The sequence below is a fragment of the Podarcis vaucheri genome, assembly GCF_965113315.1.
Source record: "Podarcis vaucheri genome assembly, chromosome: 16".
NCBI lineage: Eukaryota > Metazoa > Chordata > Lepidosauria > Squamata > Lacertidae > Podarcis > Podarcis vaucheri.
The window spans coordinates 34,747,394-34,765,926 of record NC_138754.1 but is presented as its reverse complement, the minus strand read 5'-3'; the positions used below and the strand labels follow the sequence as shown (position 1 = coordinate 34,765,926).

Here is an 18,533-nt window from a genome sequence, read left to right as displayed (position 1 = left end):
CGTTGCCCCATTGGCAGATTCTGCTGCTGGCCCCCTCGGCTGTAACTCCTCCGCTCTGGGAGTTCAGCCTGTCTGTCTGACCTTCTTTCTGCTTCTTCGGTCAGTCTTCCAACCACATACTCAAGGGTCAGATCTCGGGGACGCATACTCTCCATGCTGTTAATCACAGGCAACCAGCTTTCAGGCAAACTTGAAAGGATAATGTAGGTTTGATCAGTTTCATCCTAACGCTTACCTCTCTGTTTCAGTGTTTGAAGATGAGTTGCCAAACTCTCACCTTCTTTCATAACAGTCCTGAACAGCCTTTTGGTCAGAGAAATTATAGTTCCAGCAGTTTCTCTGACATGCATTGCCCTTAATAAATTCCAGCACTCAAACGCTGTGCTGGCATTTGCTACATGCAATAACTGAGAGTTGCTCAAACACAGCATAATTTGGACACGAGCCCTTTCATCCAGCCGTCTTTTCTCAGTAGAGTCCCGTCTCAAAACCTCAGTTTCAACACAGTCCCATAGTCCATCTCTCCTTAACAACTGCTGCATTTTTATTGACCAACTCAGCCAGTTGCTTTCTGAGAGAAGTTCAAAAGGGATGCCTCCCCCAATATTTACAACTTGGGAAGACTGGAAATCTGCCATCTCTGCTGGTGCTTGCTGAGCCCCTTCTGTGGGGTCTCCAGCAATCTCTCCTGACTCTCTAATCTTTAGAGTCCGACTGGACAGTCCTGGCTGGCACTCACCAGCTTCTAGCTGCTGCCTCTGTTGACCCTCAGGTCCCGCCTGGCTCTGCAACTGGTGTAGCCGCTCTGTGAGTCGCCTACTGTGGTGCTCTAGCAGTTCAAACTGTTCCAGTAGCCGACGCTGAGTGCTTTCCTGATCCTCAGATCCTGGCCGCTCCAGTGTCGCTGCAGACAGTTACGGCTACAAATCCTCAATGAGGATGTCATCTGGATGGAAGAGAATGAGAAGAGAATGCAAATGCAAATGAAAATGAGATTTCCCCACAGGCCTTTAGTCAAAGGGCGCTGTCTCCAAGGTGTGGGGCTTACCTTCTTTTGGCTTCCGGCGGAAGCACGCCAGTTCCGGCCGAATGACTGTCATCTGCAGGGGAGAGAAAAATCGGGGTCAGATGGGAGCAAGAGAGCACAGAAGCAGCGCCAAGCCAGGAAGGACAGGTCTCCCTCTGTCTTGGGCCCAGTCCCTTGTTCCAGAGGACCTCCCTGGGCCCTGCAGCCTCCTGGGCAGAGGTGGAAGGGCAGCAGCAGGAAAGGGGGCAGTAAAAGCCTCTGGCCTCATCCTGGCCCCCAGGGACACCCCCCGCAAATTCTGCGCTAAAGATCACTTGGGGATGTGATCTTGGGGGGGATGGAAGTAACCAAAGAAATGAATAGAAGAAGGCAAGGTACTTACTCTGAGTTTGGGGTATTTCCTGGCAATGGCCAGCAGCAAAGAGATGCTGCTGGCCGCAAGTTGTTGTGCCTCCCCACTTTCCCCCAGGGCATATCCTCTGAGGTCCTGCAGGAGGAAAGAGCATTTCAGAGTCAGGGGCCAGTCTGGCCCAAAGCGGCCCCCACTGCCCCCACCACGGAGTCCCTGGTACTTCTGGACCATGAGGGGTTGCCAGCTTTGGTCTTGGACCAAATTGGGGGCCAAACAGGCTCTGTGCCCCAGAAATGGGGCAGTCCATTGGGTAAGGGACGGGGGGGGGACAACCCTAAAATCACCCCGGATGCCATAGGGACACTTACACTTAGAAGTTGGAGGAGGGTGCCAGGGTTGGGTGTCTCCATGAGAAGACTACCCAGCAGAAGCCGGTAGTGCCTCTTCAGTTCCTGCGGGAAAAGAGAGAAGAGAGTTGGATTCTGCAAGGGTGTGATGAAGAGGAAGAAAGAGCCTGTGAAGGGAAGTCAAAACAAAGGACATACTTCTCTCTTCTCCTCCTCCTCCTCCTCTTTGGCCCCACACAACACAGCCTCCAACATTCTGTGCAGTATGGCACTAATCATGTCAGTGGTGAATCTGGGCCTCATCGTGCTGCAGAAATGAAAGGGAGAGGGTTAGAGTCTCCCTTGCCCCTTTCTCCCTCCCGCCTGCTCTTTCCCCCTGGAGTTCTCCCCCCCCCCACAACCCCATGGACGCCAAAGACCCCACTCACCTTAGCTGGAGGAGGGCCTCCAAGGCAAGGGCCAAGGTCAGGGGCCGATCCCTGAAGTGCTCCAAGGGCCCCAAGATGTCCTGGAAGAGAACAGAGGAGGAAAATCAGCTCTGACCCCAAACACCAGGCTTGGCTTTGCAGGGGAATGGCAACCCCATGGCCTAAGCCAGCAGGGTCCTCCTCCCCACAGATGCACAACCCCTTCCCCCCACCACTCACCAGAATTTTATGGGCTGTCTCCTCCTTGGAGCACGTCAGGGATCGGCACCCCCTGAGCTCAGCTGCCTGGCAGCTGTTGATGACCCCCAGGATGTAAAGCTGTTCATCCTCTAGCAGCTGAAATGCAAAAGTCAGGCTGTCAGTTCCTCGTGAGGGGAGGGCTTCTCCGCATCTGAGAGTGCAGAATGAGGGGCAAAGAGCCCAGAGGACAGCGGGGGCAGGTCTGAGGGATCCAGTCCCTGCTCTTGTTTTCTCCAATACTTACCCCTGGGGCTGGGATGCTGAACCGCAGCAGCACTGCAAACAGAAGGACAGGGGAAGAGGTGAGTCCTCTTTTGCATTCTTGGACCAGTTGCCCCCCATGCCCATCCCTGCCCTCCTCTGTCCAAAAAAGGAGGGCTACTGGCTTACCTGGTGCCACGGGCTGCTCTGTGTCTGGCTGGGGGGCCACCCTGTGGCAGCGCCTGAAGAGGCGCCTTAAGCACCTGATCCTAGAAGAGATGAGCGGAAAGAGTGACTCAGATGCTGGCAGCCCCAATTCTTGGGGGGTGAGGAGGGGAGTCTGGAGAAAACAGTGAACCACTGCAGAATTGGCAGAACAGAAATACGTATGTGGAGCCTAATTGATCCTTGCCGGCCCACTCTGACCAATTCCTTCCATCTCTCTGCAGTTCAGTGACCTGAAGGGGCATCACCAGAGCCTGAAAGAGGCAGCCCAAAGCATGAAGGGCTGGCAGAGAGAGAAAGGAGGTCCCAAGTGCTCTGGGTTCAAGAGCTACCGCCATGTCAGGGCCCAGAGAGCCTGGCCCCCTCATTCATGCAGTCAAGCAGTGTATAAATTTCATGAAGCATTGTTACCAGAATTTTTGGAAAGGGTGGCGGGGGGTTTCGCCCTCCAGCAGGTACCATGCCCCACTCCGACTGTACCCCAGATCAACACCTTCACGTCTGCAAATGTCCCCACAAAAGACATCCTGACACAGTCCTTTCCTTTTTCTATTCCAAAGGCTGCCATAAATAAGGGTAGAACATTTGCCCTAATGAAGGCTGAGCCTTTTGCTCGCAAGGCGCTCAACCAATCCGCTCAGACTATCCAAATATCCAACAGCAACCAATGAGCGCCACGAAACAGTGCCCTCCAGCACAAAGCACTGACAACAACAACAGAACAAAGCACACAGGCACTGCAGCTGCCGACCAGCCATGGCTTCTGCTCTACAAGTAGGAATTCCCACTGGGAAAAGGGGAAAGTCAGAACCAGCCATGAAAAGCATTCTTGGTCCATTGAAACTAGTCTTTCAAGTTTCAGTCTAGGCTCTTGAACTACCAACCCAACTGTACGCTTGTGAAACATGGACCACTTATAAACGCCATCTCCAACTCCTTGAAAGATTCCATCAATGGTGTCTCCGAAAAATGTGACACACCACTTGGGAAGGCAGGCGAACTAACACCAGTGTCCTGGAAGAAGCAAAGATCACCAGTGTTGAAGCAATGATTCTTCAACCCCAACTTCGTTGGACTGGTCATGTGGTGCGGATGCCTGATGATTGTCTTCCAAAGCAACGACTCTATTCCAAACTTAAAAATGGAAGGTGTAATGCTGGTGGCCAACAAAAGAGGTTTAAAGACTATCTCAAGGCCAATCTAAAAACATGTTGTATAAACAAAACATAATACAAAAAAGAATAAGAGAGGCTAAAATCAAGCATTTACAAGAAGAAATAGGCAAACAAGAAAAATTATTAGCGAAAACACCAAAAAAGAGATTGCAAACCAAACCATTAAAATATTACAAACACAGCTCTCAACACTCTTAAATGATGAAACAGAAATCATTTGAATTTGGAAACAGACCAGGTAAATTACTTGCGTGGCAGATAAAGAAAAGACAAAGAGAAAGACAAATAAAGTAGTATATGAAGGAAAAACAGTGGTGGCAGAAGAAAGAATAAATAAATGCTTTGTAAAATACTTCACCAATCTGTATCTCCTATGATGTTATAGTTTATAACTATTGTGCAATGTTTTAATTCTGACTATCGGTCGAATAAAGAAATTGATTGATTGACTTCACCAATCTATATAAAAAAGGTGCAGAAACTCGACAACAAATTATAAAATATCTTCAAGGAAAACAAATCCCCAAAATAGGTGAAACCAAACGGAAGCAGCTAAACGCACCAGTAACAACAATGGAGATACAAGAAGCCATTTCCAATCTTAAACTGGGGAAGGCTCCAGGTGCAGATGGACTATCCGCGATACACTACCAAAGGTTAGAAGATGCTATAACAATGCCTTTAAAAAAATTAATGAACGAGATCATGCAAGAAGGAAAAATACCAAAGTCATGGCAAGAAGCCAATATTGTATTACAGTGGTGCCTCGCAAGACGAAATTAATCCGTTCCACGAGTCTCTTCGTCTTGCGGTTTTTCCATCTTGCTAAGCACGGCTTAGCGGCTATTAACGGCTTAGCGGCTTTAAGAAAAAGGAAACAAACTCGCAAGAACTCGCAAGACATTTCGTCTTGTGAAGCAAGCCCATAGGGAAATTCGTCTTGCGGAACGACTAAAAAAACGGAAAACCCTTTCGTCTAGCAAGTTTTTCGTCTTGCGAGGCATTCGTCTTGCGGGGCACCACTGTAATTCACAAACAAAGCACAGCTAGAGAATGAGTTAACAATTACAGACCCATATCATTATTAAATAATGATTATAAATTGTTCGCGGGGATATTAGCAAATAGGCTGAAATCGGTCCTAAAAGATGTAATAGACCAAGAGCAAGTAGGATTCCTCCCAAATAGGCATATAAAAGCAAATACGAGAATAGTAATTGATCTAATTGAATATTTGGAAATGAGACCCAACAAAAAAGTGGCGTTTATGTTAACAGATGCCGAGAAGGCTTTCGATAACCTATCAAGATCGTTCCTTCAGGAAGTAGCAGAAACAGTAGGACTGCTGAAAACTACTGCAGAGCAATAAACACAATATATGAAAACCAGCAGGGATGTTTAATAATAAATGGTGAAAAGATGGATCCTTGAAATCTAGAGAAAGGTACCAGGCAAGGATGCCCGCTTTCACCGTTCCTTTTTATACTAACTTTGGAAATCCTGATTTTAGAAAGAAAGAAAGAAAAAGAGATAAAGGGAATTACATGAGGCAAGGATGTTTTCAAAATTAGAGCTTTTGCGTACAATATTATATTAGCACCTGAGGAGCCAGGAAACAGTCTAATGAAAGCACTGAGGATAATGAATGAGTTCGGGAAAGTAGCAGGCTTCAAGATAAATATGTCAAAAACAAAACTTATGGCAAAAAACATACAGGAATTAGAAAAGAGCGAACTACAGGAGAAATTGGGTTTGGAAATTGTTACAAAAGCAAAATATTTTGGTATAGAATTGACGATGAAAAATATTAATCTATTTGGAAACAATTATGAAAAAGCCTGGAAGGAAAATAGAAGAGATCTAGAAACCAGGAGTAGATTAAAGCTGACGTTACTGGGGAGAATATCTATAATTAAGATGAATGTTTTACCCAAAAAGATATCTTTGTTCCAAACAATACCAATAATAATGAAAGAAAATTGTTTTGATGAGTGGAAAAAAGATCTAACAAAATTCATATGGCAAACCAAAAAAACCACGCATAAGGTATAAACTATTAACAGCAAAAAGGGAGAGAGGAGGACTGGTATTACGAAATCTAAAATTATATTATGAAGCAGAATGTCTGGTGTGGTTAAAAGAATGGATTATATTGGAAAACACTAGTATTTTAAATCTAGAAAGTTTTGACAATAGGTATGGATGGCAGACCTACCTAGCATACGAGAAGGTTAAGGTACATAATGGCTTCAAAAAGCACATACTCAGAAATTCATTGTTTTAAGTTTAGAATAAACTTTAAGTTTAGAATAAACTTTAAAGTTTTAAAGTTTAGGAATAAACAACTATTAGAGCCACAAATCCCTTTATGGATCTCTCCATTAGAAACCCATGCATTTAAAAAACACAATATGAATCCGAACTGGGCAACATATAGACAAATACTGGAAGAAGACCAAGGAAAGTTAAAATTAAAAACATACGAAGAATTAAAACAATATGGGATGGATAATTGGCAATATATACAATTAAAAAGTGTGCTTGAGCCAGATCAAAAATTTTGCCAAAGAACAATTGCTATTTAGCACCATTATATTTCGAAACAATAGGAAATTATTATCAAAAATTTACACTATTATTGGACTATGATTTGATGAAGAGGTAAAAGAAATAATGGTCAAATGGGCACAAGATATCAGCCATACTATATATTTAGAACAATGGGAGAAAATCTGTCGTGAAGATATTCGCTTTGTCCACCAACCCAAACAGGTAAGCTTTGGGATTTTTTTTATCAAGGGTTTGTTTAGCATTTTCTTAAGTTCCTCGTGTATTATTCCCCAAAACTTCTTTATTTCCTTGCAACCCCACCACATATGAATTATCATTCCAGGTTCTTTGTTACATTTCCAACAAAGGTTGGATTTGAATTTATAAATTTTGGCGAGTTTAACTGGTGTTAAATACCACCTGTAAAACATTTTAACCAAATTTTCCTTTATCGTATAGCAGGTGGTAAAGCGAATATCCTCGCGACAGAGTTTCTCCCATTGTTCTAAATATATAGTATGGCCGATATCTTGTGCCCATTTGACCATTGTTTCTTTTACCTCTTCATCCATAGCGATTGTTCTTTGGCAAAACCTTTTCTTTGATCTGCCTTAAAACACTCTTTTCTGCTCAGAAGGAAGATGGCGACCAGAGGAGGCACTTGGGACATGGCTAGGGGCAGCCATCATCCCTGAAGCATGAGACCACGTACACAGCAACCCTTCTGATCATCACTGCCCTCCTGGTCTCTGAGTGCCAGACAGGTAGCCATCTCAAGGACCAGAGTGGATCCAACCTATCGTACATGGATTGGGGACTTGGCCAGGACAATAGGGGGTCCTCAACTTGGCTGGGAAACAGGACCATGTATATATTTTTCTTTGTTTCACTGAATGGGTGTAAGGTGGAGGTCAAGGGAGGGACAGGGACAAACCAGAAAAACCTCCCAGTTTGTGACACACACCCCCCCCCCGGAGATGAAGAGAAAGGGGTGCTACTTACAGTCTGCCCATGCCGTCCACAGGTGTGCACAAAAAAACAAAACAAAAAAATTAAAACAAAGAACAAAAAATAAATTAAAATAAATAAAAGTGTTAAAAGAAAAGAATAAAAGAAAATCAAAATAAATCAAATCAAATAAAAGTAATAAATGAAATCAAAATCAAAATAAGAAAACAAAAAGAACAAAACACTCCTCCTCCTCCTCTTACTCAACACCAACTGCCACACCAACTGAAACCGCCACCTCTCTCCTCAACTCCTCACTAACCCACAATGGCCGCCTGCAAGTCAGTGGCTTTTAAAGGAGAAGCAAGAGATGTCACAAAGGAGGGCGGAGCCTTGTCACTGTGGCAAACCCCCCCCCCCAGGACCTGGCCCCACCTGGCCCTTCCTGAGTGGTGATGCTCCTCTGTCAGAACTCGGAGGCACCTGCTGTTCCGCCTGCAGAATGCTCTGATCCCAAACTCTCTAGCCCTACGACTGGCTCTGCCACGATAAATCCATTTGTTTCTAAGGTGCTTGGTGCCTCTCTTTTTCTACGTTTGCTGCGGGAGGCTTAATCATATCACTACCCTTCTGCACTCAGTGAATTAAGCAGGACATGGATTTGAAAGCATTTGTAACTTCTGCCACATAATTTTCAGGTGGAACTCAAATCGGGAGAGAAAAGGGTAAATGCAGCCTGCTCTTTCCATGTGGGGGGCACATTTCGTGGTGCATGCAAGTTTAATGGTGGGCCATAACATTAAAGGCAGGCATGTTGCGGACCTGTCCGGCCTAAGTGGGGAAAGGAACCATCAAATTCGCTCATAAAACCTCTCTGGCATGGGAGCACATGAATTCCAGAGCCAGGGGCACATGAATGCTTCACAGTCTGTTGTTTTTCTGCGAAATTCACATTTGGAAATATGCCCAGTCGCAAAGAGCACATACCTGCTTCTTTCCAAAGGAGTGCTAAAATCAATTAACAAGTCCCCAAAGAGGCAGGCCTGTTCCAGTCCCCACCTCAGATAGTCTCAAAGGGCGAGGAAGCCAGTGCAAATTTATCTGCAATTTCAGCAGAAGTTGTGTCTCAAGAGTGCAGCAGCTATCTTTTGGCTGATCAAAATTCTGGCACCTTGGCTGAATGTCCTGGAGCATGCACAGAAATCCTTGACCTCCAAGGGGGATGTAGCATTTCAAAGACCGTAGGGCAAATGTGCTCCTGAGCATATGCAGAATCCTTTTCCTCTGGTGAGGTGTGGGGAACCTTTAGCCACCTCAGCTCTTGCTAGACTGCAACTCCCATCAACTCCAGCAAGCAGGAGTTCAGCAACATCTGGAGGGCCAGAGGTTCCCCACACCTGAGCTGGACTGTGCAGGTATCTGTGGATTCTGGAGTCCCAGAATTCGCCGTAGGTATATTTTTTATGTTAGTGACTTCACCTGCCTGATGCTGCATAGGGGGTGACCTAGGATGAGATGGCTGGCAGGTACTCATGCTATGGCCTGGGTGACTTGCTTGCACAGTAAATGGGAGACGAGTACTCAGTGTGTAATCTGATCACAGTGAAGAACGGTCACAAATTCCCCAAATCTCTTGCTAAGCAGCAAAACTCTGTATTGCTGCGTCTGCCTGCTGGCATTAGCAGCAGAAAGCCATTCGTACTTCTGCCTCTGTTCTGGTCTCTGAATGGAAGCATGGTTCGTATCCCACTACTGACACCAGTGTCTGTTGACCGTTAGCTGTGGATTCCAGAGTTTTGCAGGAATGGGTAACTTAGCAGCATTTTAAGCAGCTCTTGTAAAGTTGGAAAGGACCACAAGGGTCATCTAGTCCAACCCTCTGAAATACAAGAATCCTTTTGCCCAACATGGCACGGCTTCCACCCTGGGATTAAGAGTCTCATGCTCTACAAACTGAGGCGTATGTTCTGGTATAAAATAAAAATAAATTCAGCTGACCTTAAGAAAGACCCTCAGCTGTGGATTGTTGGTTGACACTGCAGGGGTGTGTGTGAGAGAGTACAGATCCTCCAAGCGTCATTCTGGTTTCTGATTTGATCCAGGAAAGTCCCACTTTTCCTTAGGATGCCCCTATTTTCATTGGAGAAATGTTGGAGGGTGTGGTATGATGTCCCTGTTTTCATCAGAGAAACGTTGTGAGGGCATGGAGTCGTGCGATCCTGGAGCCAAGAAAGATCAAGTAACTATGCAACCTTTAGAAGGCAGCTGAAGGCAGCCCTGTATAGGGAAGTGCGTAATGTTTTCTTATGTTTTTATGTATGTTGGAAGCAGCTCAGAGTGGTTCTGGCAGCCTTAGTCAGATGGGTGGGGTATAAATAAAAAAATAATAATTATAATAGTATATATATTATAGTATATATATTATACTATTTTTATCATCCAATATTGTTGTTGTTTAGTCATTTAGTCGTGCCCAACTCTTCGTGACCCCCTGGACCAGAACACACCAGGCACTCCTGTCTTCCACTGCCTCCCGCAGTTTGGTCAGACTCATGTTTGTAGCTTCGAGAACATTGTCCAATCATCTTGTCCTCTGTCGTCCCTGTCTCCTTGTGCCCTCCATCTTTCCCAGCATCAGGATCTTTTCCAGGGAGTCTTCTCTTCTCATGAGCTGGCCAAAGTATTGGAGCCTCAGCTTCAGGATCTGTCCTTCCAGTGAGCACTCAGGGCTGATTTCCTTCAGAATGGAGAGGTTTGATCTTCTTGCAGTCCATGGGAATCTCAAGAGTCTCCTCCCGCACCATAATTCAAAAGCATCAATTCTTCAGCGATCAGCCTTCTTGATGGTCCAGCTCTCACTTCCATACATCACTACTGGGAAAACCATGGATTTAACTATACGGACCTTTGTTGGTAAGGTGATGTCTCTGCTTTTTAAGATGCTGTCTAGGTTTGCCATCGCCTTTCTCCCAAGGAGCAGGCATCTTTTAATTTCGTGACTGCTGTCACCATCTGCAGTGATCCATCCAATATTATTATTGTTCTAAGAATTTTAAGGTCTTACATATATAAAATAAATGTTCATAAATGTACCAAGCACCCCCCCATATATATATACATGTCTGAAGCCCACAGAAAAAGTCCTGAAAGCATTTTGTCCCTTCCAAATTTACCTCAAATATTGTCTCCCCATTGTCTTTTTGCTCTCAAATCCTGTCTTAAGGGCACATTTCAGATTTCCGAAATTAAGTAGTTATCATCACAAAAGAATGGCCAGGCTCTCCAGGTAAACCCACGCAGGGGCTTCCTTCTAGCCCCTTCTCTGATGTATGAGGTATTGGGGGGTGGTCTTGGGTTACACCCCTTCTGTGATATATGTATGGGGGTGGTCTTGAGCACCAGGGCGGGGAATTTCAAAAGTTAATACGTATAGGAGTTTCCCCACCATTGTTCTGGGTCCCTCTCCCCCTTTGTGTGTGTGTGTGGGGGGGGCACCCTGTTGCAACAGCTTTAAGAAAGATCAGGCTTACGAGCTGCTTTGCTTCTCTTTTTTTTATAAAATATTTATTGAAATTATGCAAAAAATTACACATAAAAAGAAAACAAACACTAACAAACACAAGCTAACGAGAAAGTTAACAAAAAAAAACCTAGAAAGAAGACGAAAAAAAGGGGGGAAAGAAAATGGTACAAAATTCAAAAACCAGATAACTAAGAAATAAAAAAAGGAAAAAAATATTTTAAAAAAGGATAAACCCATTTTCAGTGTCTTTAAGCTCATTTGCTTATTTCCTTGACCTCCTCACACCTCCTCTTTTGTATTCCCGTTTTCAAAGTCTTTTCAGCAAATCCTTACCCTCTTTCATTTATCTTTACTCTGTATCTTAACCTATTATAACTATATATTCTCATCCGTATATCTATATTTACCTGTTCTTATTAACCTTATTACCAAAACCAATTCTTTTCAGTCCAACATCATTTTAACATTCATTAATTTTACAGTATTTCTGCAAATAGTCTTTGAATTCCTTCCAATCTTCCTCCACCGTTTCTTCTCCCTGGTCTCGGGTTTTGCCAGTCATTTCTGCCAATTCCATATAGTCCATCACGAGCTGCTTTGCTTCTCAACATTCTCTGCTTGGCCTCTGTTATTTCCTCCTACCGTTAGGACTCTAGATGAGCTCTTGGGAGCCCCATAAGCGAAAAGGAGTTGTTCTTTTTCTTATAACAATATCACGGGACAGGACGTCCCTATTTTGCGTGGGAGAAACGCTGGAGAATATCTGAGCGCGCACCACCTTTGCCAACGCAGCTGGACGGGTCCCGCTCCCCCGCAGCTCCAGCCGCTTCGCCGGGGGGACGATGCCCGGGAGCGCGCATTCCCCCGCCCGCCCCGCGGCGCGCTCGCCCTCCCCTCCAGCTCCGGGCTCCTCCCCTTCGCGAAGCCGGCCCCGTTCCGCCCCTCGGCGGCTGCCGCTGTCCCTTCCCTTGGCTCCCACGTGGTTGCCGGGCAGGAGCAGCTGCGGTGGCGGCGGCGGCGGCGGAGTCAGTGGCCGGAGCGGCTCTTGGCGGAGGGCAGGCGCGGGGAGCGAGGGGATCCCTTGGTGGAGGAAGGAAGGAGAGGGAGAGGGAGAGGGACCCCGGCTGCGCCCCGCTCGTGTGCCCTTCCTAGCCTGGCTGCGGTCCCCCATTAAAATTCTAAAGTGATCTTAGGCATGGGTGTATTATGCCAATAGCTTATCAGCAATTGCCTCTTAATATGGGAGCACCTCTGGTTTAAATGATGCCAATCGGGTAGCAGCTTTTTGGGTACTCTGGATGCAGCCTGTGTGTTTGTGTGTCGTCATTGTCTTCTTCTGTAAAAGTACTTTCCCTTGGCCAAGGCTGAATAAAACCAGTGAGAAATGTGTACAGTTCAACCCCACACATTTCTGCAGACCGAAGCTGACGTACAATCTGACCTGTGGGGCAGCTGAGCTGCGATGGAGGAGGCCTGAGAAGTTTGCCGGGAATCCCAGAACGGGAGCCTGCTTGGCTTGAAAACCTAAGCAGACGTTTCCCCTTCAGAAGTGTGGGAAGAAATCTGGAGTAAAGGAGGGGCTTGTCTAAGGTTACCAGATTCCCCCCCCCCCAATGAATCCAGGGACACTTTTCAACTTCAGTAGGAGTGATAGGATTTTGTATGGGGACTGATTTGTAAATCTGGGGACTGTCCCGGGAAACGGGGACACCTGGTAACCTTAGGCTTCTCGTTTTCGTGCGCTGCATCCCAGCAAAGAGTATTCCGTGGCAGACCAGTACTGGCAGCGGAGGCTTCATATAGAAGGAGTGCCAGTTGCCATAGGTAGGTCTCCTTCCCGTGAATTTGTCTGGCCCCCTTTCAAAGGGCATCTACATGAGCGGCCATTGCCACCACCTCTTCTTTTCCAGAGAATGCGACCCAATTGCCTTCTCAATCCAGATGTGTCCCAATTGCCTTCTCAATCCAGATGTGTCCCAATTGCCTTCTCAATCCGGCCTGCAGACGGTCCGGGAATCAGTGTGTTTTTACATAAGTAGAATGCGTGCTTTTATTTAAAATGCATCTCTGGGTTATTTGTGGGGCATAGGAATTCATTCCAGCCCCCCCCCCCAAAAAATACAGTCTGGCCCACCACATGGTCTGAGGGACGGTGGACCGGCCCATGGCTGACAAAGGTTGCTGACCCCTGAACTATCCTACTGTACAAAAGTAAATTTTGCAATCATTGCTTTACCCATGATTGCCCCTGGCGTGTGGCGGCTTGTGCAGAAGGGAAGGCACCCCTCAGGCTCAAAGAGGTACCCCAGCCCTGGTTCACAAAACAGGAAATGAGAGGGCATACGATGCATTTAAAGCATATCTCCCTCACCCACCTGCTTTCTGGGAACTGTGGCTTACCCAGAGCTACAGTTCCAGCACTCTTTAAGCAAACTACAGCTCCTGGGATTCTTGGAAGAGAGTGGTATACACTACGCTTGGTACCCATGGCAGGCTTTGCAATCTCCCCTAAAAGCTTCCTCCTCCTGCAGTTCCTCATGTCGGTTTGGAGGTGCAGGCTGCCCTCTGCTGCTCAGTCCTAGCACTTTGGGGAAAGAAGATAAGATTCTTGCAGTGGCAAAAGAAGCTCCATCTGCACCAGTCTCAAAAACGGCCTCTTTTTTCACTTGCTCCTTCAGTTTTTTCAGACAAACCATAGGATGTTTATACTGATCGGATTACATGCCGATTACATATGAAATCTGCCTTTCTACTAGCTGGCACAGTGAAGGTTACACAACCAATTAGAATAGGTGGCGATTTGCTTGGCCATATGGCTTTTGGGTTATCCAATTTTCCCCCTGTCTCTTAACTGCAGTTCTTTGCTGTTTCCTATGCCCCTTCCAGCTAATCTCTGCCCTGCTTTCTTTTCTGCCTCGTTTCTTTTATGTTGCTGCCGCCAATCATTCTGGGTGCAACTTTCCTATCTGAGGGCAATTTACTTGGAAGAAAGTATTTTTGCACTTTGTGGGGTATGCTTCTGTGTTGGAGTGCCTGAAACTAAGGAACACAGGCTAGAATATCCTTTATTATTCACTTGTAGGATCGCTGATCAGCGAAGCGCATTGTATGCTGCATTCAGAGGTGAAGTTTAGCTGGAGTGCAGTAGCAATCTAACGATGCCCTGAAACCACAGGCATTTTCCTTATTTTCAACAAGAAACAATGATAGAAGGAAGTGTCAGCACATTTTGTATGCAATGCTTAAACATTGAACATGGGCTTTTTTTTTAAATGAGCAACATGACTCTAGATCTGAAAAACTAATAGGCAGAATATGTGGTCCTGGTCTAATGATAGGTGAGAACAGTGAACAGACCCTCCATAGTTCTACGCTTCAGGGTTTCAGCAGGCAAAACAGATTTCGAAAATGTGTATTTTCAGCTGTGGTGCAGGTGTGCCTAAATTGACTGTGGACATTTCCTCCCACTTGTGGTGAGCCAGGGCGGCTCAGCAACGCAACTGCTTGTCTCCAGTGGAGGCAAGCTCCTCTCTCACGGAGAGCCATCCCTCCAGACGATGAGAGTCTAAGTCCAACCCTGGCAGGCATGTCCAAAGTCTGTTTCGGGGCCTAATCTGGCCCACCGGTCGGTTGAATCCAGCCCCTGTAGCAGTTTATTTTGTGGGGTAAAATCCTAAAAAAAACCCTCAACTTCAAGTCTAAAAAAAGCTCAACAACTTCAACTTTGGAGTAAAATCTACCACAGCACTGACTGCGACATGGTCACTCCCTGGTGGTGAGCAAAGAGGACCTGTAGCCAATCTAAGGTTCAGGAAAAACCAGCTGCACCAATATAACATGAGGGACACTGGTTTGCTCGTAGGGAAACCTAGGGATCTTAGTGGACCACAAGCTTAAGATGAGTAAACCTGAGAGTGATGCAGCAGCAAAAAATGCTAATTCTATTTCAGGCTGTAACAACAAAGGTGTCCCAATGAATGGAAGACAATAAGACAATGAAATTCAAGACAGTAACAATTTATTGTGCATTTATTCATAATCCATTAAAAATATTTACAGTGGTGCCCCGCAAGACGAATGCCTCGCAAGACGGAAAACTCGCTAGACGAAAGAGTTTTCCGTTTTGGAGGTGTTTCGCAAAACGAATCTCATATGGGCTTGCTTCGCAAGATGAAAATGTATTGCGAGTTCCTGCGGGTTTTTTCCCCTCCCCCCTTTTTCTAAGCCGCTTATCAGCTGATCCGATAAGCCGATAAGCCTCTAATAGCACTAATAGCGCTAATCCACTAATCCGTCAATGGGCTTGCTTCGCAAGACGAAAAAACCGCTAGACGAAGAGAATCACAGAACGGATTCTTTTCGTCTTGCGAGGCACCACTGTATTTTTATTCCATTCTCTTCCAGTTCTTTTTCTTCTTGACACGTGGAGTTACACAGGGAGTAGACCATATATCCTAAGGAATGGAAAAACCTAAAATTCCGTGAGATCTTTTGAGGCAAAATAATGTTAATAATTTTCGGATCTCTCTCTGCCCCCTGCCCTGTCCTGTCTTTTGCAAAAGCAAAGGTGTCAGCCCTGTGCCCAGACGGCAAAACCCTCCCCCCTCAGCCTCCCTGAGGTGGTCCAGAGGAAAGAAGAGCAAGGCATAAGGCACCAACTGGGCTGCTGGAGTTGCCAGAAGGAGGCCTACAAAATGCCACCCAACCATCTTAGGGACTCCACTCTGCATCTGTGTAGGGTTTACTCGGGAGCCTTGTCTTCCCCTGAAGCCATCCGATGGGATCCCTGTCAGTGCTTGTAAAAAAAAGGAAAGGGTTCTGACCTCCCTTTGTCTCCTCAGACCCTTGTCGGCATAAAAGAGTCCACAAGAATATCCTTGCAGAGTGCTTTCTGCTTTTATTCTTAAAAGTCTTTGTGCAAAAGCGACTGGCCAACTGTACACACCTCAACACTACCAGCTTTCACTAACCAACCAACCAACCCAACACCAAACTAACATTTCTCTCTCTATATACAACCCGGTGCAGACCGCTGACTTATGCTGACCCAGCTTTTTTAAGCATTAAAGAAACAGCGGCCATTTTAGCCGTGACACCCCTTCTGTTTCTTAAATGCGAAAAACCCCAACAGGTCAAATACATACATACATACATACATACAGTACACTATATACATAAACCTAGTTTTGTCATCAATTAATTATGGCATGTTGCTGGCAAAGGCTTGGTAAACAAATCAGCAATGTTATCCTGTGATTGACAATACTCCAGTTTGATTACCCCATTCTGTACACAATCTTTAACATTTGCTTGACAGATAGCAATACGTTTTGATGCGGATTTCATTATTTTCAAGCCCGCTAACACAATGCACGATTGGCTATCTTCATACACTTGGATAGGCAAATCTACTTTACAATCTAGATCTTTTAGTATCTTTATAAACCACATGAATTCATTGCATGCTAGCGACAGGCTCCCATATTCTGCCTCACAGGATAAGGTCGCAACAAATCCTTGTTTCTTTGACCTCCATCCAATTATGGAATTGGCAAACATCATAACCATTCCACTTGTAGATTTTCTAGTAGCTACACAGCTTCCCCAGTCCGCATCAACAAATACTTCTAGTTTTTCGTCTTGTGTACTAGATATCTTCAAACATACATTTAATGTCCCCTTTAGATATCTGATAAGCCTTCTCAAAGCACACCAATTGGCAGTACTGGGTTTAGATACACGTTGCCTCAGAACATTTGTAGCACATGCAACGTCTGGCCTTGACCACTGGCTTAAATACAGCAGTGATCCTATTTTTGAGTGATACAACTCAGGCTGATCAAATTCATCCTCACACACTGTCTTTGGGAAATCTGGTGTCATGGGAGTCTGAACTGGCTTGCAGTTTTCCATGCCAAACTGCTCTATCAAACGAAGAATTTTCTCTTTCTGGCTCAATAGGAAGCTTCCTAACTTACTTCTACTCCCAAGTAATTGCTTACAGGCCCTAAGGCTTTAAGCTTAAACTTCTTTCCAGTTGACTTGTGAGCTTCTGGATCTCATCTGTGGAACTCCCTGCTACAAGCAAATCATCAACAAAGACTAAGAGCATTAGATATTTGTTGCCTGTCCCCTTGGTGTACAGGCATGGATCAGCCACACTCCTTTTAAAACCAAGTTTTACAAGGGCTTCATTTAAACACTGGTTCCAACACCTTCCACTTTGTTTGAGACCGTAAACAGCCTTTTTTAAAGGCCAGACTGCACCATTCCCTCTTCAAACCCAGGGGGTTGTCTCATTAACACTTCATGGTCTAAATTTGCATGCAGATATGCAGTATCAGCATCAAAATGGTGCACTGCTAATTGTCTTGCAGCAGCAATAGAGAGCATTAAACGAAAAGTTTCACTCTTTACAGTTGGAGAAAACACTTCATCATAACTCTCCCCTTTAATCTGAGTGAACCCTCTGGCTACTAATCTGGCTCAAAAACGTGGTTCCCCAGATGCAAGGGTTTTTCTTTGATAAACCCACTTGCATGACACCACTCCGCCACCAGGTGGCGGCATTATGACCTCAAACACTTTGTTATGTTTAAGAGTCCATTTCTTCTTTCATAGCTTGTTCCCACAAAGCACGTTCCCCAGGGGATAAGTGTAAGACTTCATCATAACTTTGTGGTTCCACACAACTCACACTGCATACTTTCATTCCTCCTAGGGTCAAACACTGAGGAGGTACACCTTTGTTTGAACGCTGGGAGTGCCTAGGCACAACTACTTCTTCTTCCTTCCTTATCTCTGGCCCTTCTTCCTCTTCCTCTAGAGAAGTATTATCTATTGCCACATCTTTTGGGGAAATCTGTGCCTCCTCCTCATCCTGCTCCTGTGTTGCCAATGGCTGAGAAGAAGCCTCTTCTCTTACTTGCAGAAGCAGTAGGCAATCTGGGTTGGCATGGATCGCAGTCCATCTGTCCTGGTCAGCAAAGTCTGCACTTTGTGACAGAACCACGCGTTCTGGGCGTAAATTGAAACACCACTCTTTGCCATAGGGCTGATATCCCACAAACTGCAGTCTCTGCGCTCTAGCGCCCCCTTTCTGGCGCTGAGCTTTGGGGATATTTACATGTGCCCAAGAACCCCAGTTATGGAGCATTGTCCACTCTGGTTCTTTCCCAAACAACACACGATAAGGAATATCTTTTATAGAGCTAGACTAGGTTCTATTAATCAAAAAGTTTGTTGTAAGGAAAGCCTCACCCCACAGCCTATGGTTGTTACCCAATCCTGCATCCACTAGCACGCAATCCTTTACTGACTGTATTACAGCCCCACGTCTTTCACACAGACCATTTTCAGCAGGGCTATAAGGGTTAGTCAAACGGTGAGTGATCCCCTTACGTCGCAACCATACTCCAAATTGTTTGTTCAGAAAATCTCCACCCCTATCTGTTTGCAACTGCACAACAGGGCGAGCGAAGAGCTTTTCAGCTTGGGCAACCCATTCTCTGAATGTG

At 45.5% G+C, this 18,533-nt stretch overlaps 1 protein-coding gene across 1 annotated transcript; it reads right to left on the bottom strand.

Annotated features, from left to right (window-relative positions):
- Positions 1–270: 270 nt before the first annotated feature.
- LOC309521688 (uncharacterized protein) lies at positions 271–13,555 on the bottom strand (the record flags this gene model as incomplete). The annotated part of the gene is made up of 11 exons (XM_082204400.1): positions 271–946; positions 1,049–1,100; positions 1,410–1,831; positions 1,925–2,033; positions 2,155–2,234; positions 2,374–2,490; positions 2,639–2,670; positions 2,785–2,864; positions 7,929–8,083; positions 11,792–12,096; positions 13,501–13,555. 9 exons carry the CDS (start codon positions 13,553–13,555, stop codon positions 1,541–1,543), a joined length of 1,224 nt encoding a protein of 407 aa, XP_082060526.1. The 3' UTR covers positions 271–946; positions 1,049–1,100; positions 1,410–1,540.
- Positions 13,556–18,533: the final 4,978 nt, after the last annotated feature.